We start from the raw sequence: 7,678 nt of genomic DNA on the forward strand, positions 1-7,678 counted from the left end.
GGTTAACAGCTCGGTCGGGACCGAGCAGTTAATACCATCCTCCTGCACATTTATAGCCACGGGGTCCAGCAGAAGTGTCCGAGGAGGAAAGGGCACGTTGCCTGCTGAGCTCATTGATGGGATCCGTGTTGGTCACTTGATTGCCAGTTTCTGCCAACCACAGGCAGTAACGAACACCCACAGGTTACACAAAGTGGCACACGAGCCAGCTCGGTCGGGACCGAGCAGTTAATACCATCCTCCTGCACATTTATAGCCACGGGGTCCAGCAGAAGTGTCCGAGGAGGAAAGGGCACGTTGCCTGCTGAGCTCATTGATGGGATCCGTGTTGGTCACTTGATTGCCAGTTTCTGCCAACCACAGGCAGTAACGAACACCCACAGGTTACACAAAGTGGCACACGAGCCTCACAGTCAATGTAACTTAGCTGGTCAAGGAGGTCCAGCTGCCATGGCTCCTCACGTAGGGAAACTGCAGCAGGAGTGACCTCCTGAGGCCCCTTCCTGCCGGAATGGTTCTGTGAACCCAGCACCGCAGAAAGCCTGCTCCGCTCGCCCCTTCCGGGCACGCACGTGCCTGTGTCCCGTCTTCCTCTCTATGCGGAATTACGCTGAACTCATCTAAAATCTCAAGAGCCAATCTAAAAAGAAGCTTGTCAACAATTAACTGTTGATGCTAATTGTTTGAGACTACACACGGACACCCTTCTGGACACCATCCTCATGGTCCTCACATCGCACTCCGCAGCTGGCCCCGGCAGAAGCTGAAGCAAGCCTCCACAGCACCTTCCCCAGAAGACCCCCGACGCAGCCAAGAGTGGGAGATACCTACTGTAATATCCTCGGCACCCATTTTTGCCCAGATCTTGCAGTGCAAATGAGAGAGCAGCACAGAGGCAGCCCCGTGTTCAGGTGGTGGCACCCCGAGATGCTCCAGCTGTCACGGGCTTTGTTGGAGACGTAAATCTGTTCACATGAAGTGCTGTACCTCTCCACTTAGCCTGTGATCGACCTGCTGTCCACTCCATTCCCCCGATGATACTGCTGGCCTCCTGTTATGTCTACAGCCCTAGGGACCTCTCCATAGCCTCGCTCATTTTTCAGAGAGTTCTCCAGGAAGCAGAAAGGAGAAACGGGCCCAAACGGAAGGTGAAAATCCTGGGCTCGCCACAGCCAGTGGAAATTTTGCTCTCAAATGAATGAGGCTGGATTTCATCCCTTGACTTTACACCACCTCCAGAGCAGTTCACCCTTGTCTTCGGTGCACGTAAGAAAAAAAAGGATTCGACTCATTGAAATGAAAGTGTGAAAGTTCTCAAAATACTCTGTTTAAGAAACTGCTGACTTCAAGCGATCTGAATATAAAGGCGAAGGAAAACACGAGCGTGTGTTTAAAAACAGAACAAGCGACCTCACCTCAGTGGCTGTGCTTTGGTTGGCTCCATTCTCCAGGAGATACTTCACCACTTCGATGTGGTTCTCTTGAGCTGCCATGTACAACGGAGTAAAGCCATTCTACGGAGAACACAGGAGAAAACACCGCGGTGAGGAAACGGACAGTGACCCCAAGTAAGCACACGGCTAAAAGGGCATTTGTGCTCTTTAAATGAAACGTGTTAAGTATGTGAGCAGAATAATTTTGTGGGTTTTAACTTGATACGGGAATGTTTGATGCCGTCTAACCCCATGAAACAACATGCCTTCACACCCCTTTGCCTCTGACACCCATCGGAGAGCAGCAATGGGCACAGTAATTATTAATACAGCTCCTCCCTGCTGATAACGCTCCGGGACTGTAAAGCTGGCTATAAAGGTTTATGAAAGCTGACAGGAAGGCACGAGTTTGCTCCATTTATTGCATTAACTCAAGCAAAGGCGTCATCCCCCGGAGCCCATGAAGTCCGTACCCGGTGACAAGCCGAGTAGAGATGACAAAGGCTTGACATCCTACCTGGCTATAAAGGTTTATGAAAGCTGACAGGAAGGCACGAGTTTGCTCCATTTATTGCATTAACTCAAGCAAAGGCGTCATCCCCCGGAGCCCATGAAGTCCGTACCCGGTGACAAGCCGAGTAGAGATGACAAAGGCTTGACATCCTACATAGAATATTGTAATCCATAAAACATTGCAAACATAGAGGAACTCAACCTTGCAAAGCAACAGCTGCATTTCTGACCACACAGCGAGTTCTCCTATCATTTAATGACAAACGTTTGCTACAATGAGATCCTGACGGACTCTGCTCCGGGTAGTGCCGGGCAGTGAGCTCGTCCTGCTGGTCCCTTGCTCCTCAGCCAGCTCTTTAATGGGGGGATCAGAGCTCTCCTCACACCCTGCGTCCTTAGGGAGATGCTTCTGCCCAGGGACCGAGCTGGCAGCGGGCATTCTGTCTCCATCGCACTCGTACAGAACAGCACGGAGAAAACCACGGGTAAGCGAGCTGGCTCTGCTCTGGGTTTCCCTCCCTCTCCGGAAAGCCACAAAATGGCCCCCCAGCAGGTCTAGCTAACAGCAATGTTCCACCCGCCTCAGCAGCGCTTTAATCCTGAGGGGAGCAGAGCAGCCTTAGAAACGGTAATACCGGCCGTCTGTAAAATCCTGCTAGCACTGAGCACGGCACGGAGCAACACACGCGTCACACCGACCAGTACAAACCTGGGAAACGGCAGAATTTTCCAGCCAGAGTAAATCAATTTGCTTAAAAGCTTTGAAGAATCTTATTGGTTTTAATCAACTCAAGTCCCTAGTTCTGGGAGAGGATCAGGACAAGAAATCCTGGATTAGGAGACCACAGACAATACAGATACGCCTCTGTGCCCGTGTAGTACCAAGAAGCACCGATTGCTTTTCCTCCGAGACGCAGTGAAGTGCCCGTTGTATCGCGGATGCCCTCCTCACGTGCTGTAATCACGCCTGAAACTTCAGCAACCGGGGTAAGGAAATTCCTGCACCTAAAACCACAGCTTTTTTCCCCCTCATGCTCTATCTATACTTTAAAACTACTGCATATGTTTTCTGAAAATCTGGTTTCTTTTGGAAATCGCATGCCCGGCTCTATGTGCAAAAGTGCCTATACCAGACGCACTGGAAAAGCTTCCCCTCCATTTCTGCCCCCACCAAGGTCAAGCCTGATGGTTCTCTGCTGGCAGGGTGAAGAACTGGTTTCAGAGCTTCTAACTGCAGCGTTCCTGACCTCAGCGCTTCTGGTTCCTGGCCAGAAAACTCCTCTTTGAGGGTTCCCAGTCCTCCCGCTCCCCTTGGCAGAGCTCTGCCGGGGGGCACTACCTGTTGGCCGCCGGGAGCTCTGCCTTCTCACCGGCCCACGGGCCCCGGCTCCGCCACGCCTGCTCCTACCCCACGTATATGATCTGTGCTCTATAAACACAGCCCCGACCCAAAGAAAACTCCTGCCTGTGGCATAGAAGCGTGACCTGGAAAGGGAGGAGCACACTCTGGTTGGCTCTGAAAGCCCGGCTGGCTAATTACGGTATGTCTGCGTGTTTACATTTTGTGCATCGTCTGAAAAACAGAAATTCATTTTGTAATGATATATGACATTCACTCGCGAACAATGACTTCATCAGAGTGCGGACAGAGCGCTCGGATTGCATTATCCTCCCAGACAGATACCGCGGGATGTTTACTGCTAGCAGATAAAGTTATAATGAGAAATTAGCGCTGAACAACTAGAGTAGATTTGATCCTCCATTCTCCCGACCACAGCCACTGATTTACTGGCTAATTGGAGGAAATGAGTAGCTCTCAATGATTCTTCAAGCTATTAATGCAAATTGGCAAGTCTGTATCTGACTCAGAGTTTGTCTCCCTGATGTTGCCCAAGCCCTAATGAAGCACACAGGCAGAGGAAGCAGAGGGATTATTAGAGCCTTTAGAAAACCACACCAACAGTTCTAGAGCGTGGGGGAGCTTGCTTTCAGGGCAGGCTTTCTAGGAACGACACACGCTCCTTGCACGCAGCGCCGATGATCAGAGGCGCTCATCTTCCAAAGCCTGGTTAGCCGCCAGCGTGTTTGAACCACTAGTCTATCCCCACTTGTCCAGGAAGACGTGGCCGTCGGTGGCTGTACACCTGGAGTATCTATAGTCTGGATATAGTCCAGAGGAGTTAGCCATCCTCCTGTCATTAAATAGCTAGGGTCAACCCAGAAGAACAGGTCTACTCTAAAGGCCTCCATGGAGCGTTTAAGAGTGTAGTAGAAGATCACTGGGGCTACCAGGGAAGACAACTGACATCTAACGCAATCGCTGACATACAGCAAACACTCATTCCAGTTCACTCCTCAAGCTGTAATTACCAGTCAGGTCAACACAACCAGTGGACTGCCTGAGCCAGGCCAGGCGCCTCCTCCCTCTGCCCCTGCACCGTACCGCGTGGGCTTCTGGTTTGGTGCTTTGGTAGTAGCCTTCTCCCCCCAGTTCTACTTCATACCGAGGAAACAAAAAAGTTGTTTTCTCAAGGTCACGAATGCAAACCAGCTGAGCCTGGCTTTTTCTGCAACCTTCACTACAACTCTGCCACTGCACTTCTGAAGCAACGTTTGGAGAAGATTCTGTCTCCAGCACTGCCCGTGTGAACACTCGGTTTTCTTTGGGACACTCCAGAGTTTGCCTCACGGACCCGGCACTTCACGTCACCAGAGAAGTCTCTGGGAAATGGCTCTGCCTTCCCTGTGCCACCTCCTCTTTCTGCTCGTTAGAACTTCAGCCAGCCCCAAAAATGAACAGATACTGGCACCAAGGAAAGGACAAGATTGAGACAAGGGTGAGACGAGCTTAGGCCACTGATGGAACAGCTCACTCAGATTGTAACACCACCTGAGGTATGGTCCGTGCTACTACATCATTTTGTGCAGTAAGATCATGGCCACTTCTGGAGCCTTTATGTTCAACAGCTATTTGAGGATTTGTTCTACTCTTCAGACTCAACTACCACAAGAATAGTTAATTCCTGCTATAAATCTTTATGCGGTGACACACAACTCATCTCCCTGTTCTCCCCATCTTTCCAGCGATTCCAGCCTAAAGCAGCGACCTCTACATCTCACCTCAGTGGTTACAAGAAGGTAACTCCAGCTGCACTCGCTGTTCCCTTTATCTCTGCAGGGGAGGACATAACCGCTCCAGCAAAGCGGTTTCCTCAGCCATTCTGTGATTCAGAGAAAAATCCTCTCACAATCCCAGCAGCTAATTAATTTTAATGAATTAAATATGAGGGTTACACATAAATGCAACCTGAAGAACACCCGCCTCGACAGAACCCACACTACCACAACGCAGCGATAGTGCTGTGCGTTGTGCTCCGAGCATTATTTGCAGCCAGGCTAAAAATAAAGTCTTCATAAGAGGATTGGGTCTTAGCAGGAGAGATTCTCTGCCTAAAAGGGTGAATTAAGGATAGATCAAGGTACCTACTTTAAATTTGAAAAGTCTCTTTTTTTTGTTTTGTTTCGTTTTGTTTGTTAGCTGACATCAAAATCCGCAAGTTTTATAAAGCAGGAGCTTTACCAATTACCCACATTCCTCTTTCTTTTCCATTAAAATACATTTCCCATAAACCAAACGTATCAACCTTTTCAAGAGGAAACTCTCAGACATATTTAGACTGTCTGAATCAAGAGCCCGTCTTGCTCAACTGAACAGCTGAAGCAGCATGAAATTGAGAATGCAAAGGTGGACAGCAGGGAAATTCCCTTTACTCCAGCTATGACTGAAGAGGATTAGAAATAACACGTTTACCATCAGAACTCTAAATATTGGTTAACTCTTCCTCCCTTCACGGAGGAAATTTTTGTGTCCTATATCCGCATGATGAGAAAGAGAGAGCCAGTAACAACAGCGACAACCAGCGACATTGAAGGCTGGGGATTTCTGGCGCTGAGGAAAGCAACCCGTCTTTTCTGAGCAGATTCTTTCCTCCGAGGTCCACAAGGAGCAGCCCGTCAGTATATAACATACCCATTCTCCTGGGGTATCGTTCCCTGTGAGTCGAAGCTGGAAAGTGCTCCTAAACAGGGCGGCACACAGATGAGGTGGAAGCACCTGCGAGCACGGAATTGTTCGATGTGAAGTGGCACATCTGTAAGGGCCCGGGGAGTTACCGGGCTCTGACCTACCGCCCAGTTCCTCACACACATCCCAGCCAGCAGACCCTGAGGCCCGGGGGTCCTGTACACAATAAAGATTAAAGCTGAGACAAGGACCTGGGGAAAAAGTCAGAATTGCTGGTTTGAGGGCGGCTGGTGATTCTACTGTATTGGGCCAAACAGCTGAGCAAACAAAACAGGGACAGGGTGTTGACCTGTGGGAGATGCCAGATCATAAAAACAATTTATAATGAATAAATTTTTGAAAATGTGACCCAGAAGCCTACACTGAAAATAGCACCACCCTTTCAGCTGTCTCACTAATTCCCCAGTCTTATAAATAGGGTTTTCCACTCTAGCCCTACACCAGGGCAGCAGCGATAAAGCTCCGGACGAGGGATGTTGCCGGGGTTTGTGATGAGCTGGGTCAGCTCATCCACGAGCCATCACCCCAACTGCTGCCTGTTGCCTCCCTGGTGCAAGAGCCCCCCTCTTGGGAAGTGTGTTTTACCTGAAGCCACTTCCTAGCTCAGATGCCAAATGGAAAGGGCACAAACATTCTATTTTAGCAGCTTCAAATATCACGATTTTCTCTGGAGCCTGAAACGCGGCCAGGCAGAAACTGAGATGTTCTGTGCCTTGGAAATGTCGTTTTTACAGAGAAAACCTGTCATGGAAACGGAGCTGATGGAGAAAGCCGGGAAGCGAATAGATCAGTCGCGGACAGGAAAAGCTAACCCTGATGCTGGGCACGGGTTAGCTCAGCCAGGGCAGAGCCCCGCGACTGAGTCCTGGCCAGCCATCCCGAACAGCACCTGGGGTTCGCCGTCCATGTGGCCACGAGAAGCGGTGCTGAAACAGCACCTGGGCAGAGGGCTGAGGGCTGGGCGGGCGGCAAGAGTGCACTGACACTGCACGTGAAAGGCTTGGGTTTATTGGCTTGGGACTCTGTGTCCATCCCGCTCAGCTCCGCTTCACGGCTGCCGGAGATCGTCCCTCAGGCTCAGGAATGGATGGTGGGTCCTTTACCACCAACTGATAATCGTTGTAAGGGACAGGCAAGGAAACCTGGCCTACTTCAAGGGGGGATGAAGAAATATTTCTGTTCTTTATTGTTCTTAATTCAGTACTTTTGTTTACATCTCTCAAAGTCCACATAATCCTCCAGAAGGCATTTCTTCCTTCCCCCCCGCCCCCATCCAGCAAAGAGCTAATGGGCCTGATCCTTTATTGCATTAGCAGTGATGAACGGCAGCTGCACGACCCCGCTGGATACACGGCAGCTACGGATCCGGCACTCTGCACAGACCGACACGAAAGCAGAAAGCCCCGTGGGCGGAACGAAAACCTGCTGTCCTAATGGAGTAGCAAATACTCGGCGAAACATGCTCCACTCTGGAGGTCAGATTATCTTTAGGAACCATGGGGAGAGCAATCTCTGGCACAGCAAATCCGAGGGCGTCCTGCGAGGGCCAAGCTGATCACGTCGCTGCGAGCCACCTAGACGCGCCCTTTGCTTGGCGCTCACGCTGACAACGGCCGTTCAGCGAGATCCTCCGGGAGCTGGGCCTCCT

General features: G+C 50.5%; 1 protein-coding gene across 1 annotated transcript in view; it reads right to left on the minus strand.

Moving 5' to 3' along the window:
• The window catches only part of LOC104493204 (ankyrin-2-like), a gene marked incomplete at both ends in the record, with an annotated part of 38,632 nt that overhangs the window by 17,477 nt on the left and 13,477 nt on the right, over positions 1-7,678 (minus strand). Inside the window, one exon of the mRNA XM_010135850.1 lies at positions 1,416-1,514. Within this exon, the coding sequence (XP_010134152.1) occupies positions 1,416-1,514 (99 nt within the window). The remainder of the gene's footprint in view (positions 1-1,415; positions 1,515-7,678) is intronic.

The sequence above is a fragment of the Buceros rhinoceros genome, unplaced genomic scaffold (genome assembly GCF_000710305.1).
Source record: "Buceros rhinoceros silvestris isolate BGI_N320 unplaced genomic scaffold, ASM71030v1 scaffold5705, whole genome shotgun sequence".
Classification (NCBI taxonomy): domain Eukaryota; kingdom Metazoa; phylum Chordata; class Aves; order Bucerotiformes; family Bucerotidae; genus Buceros; species Buceros rhinoceros.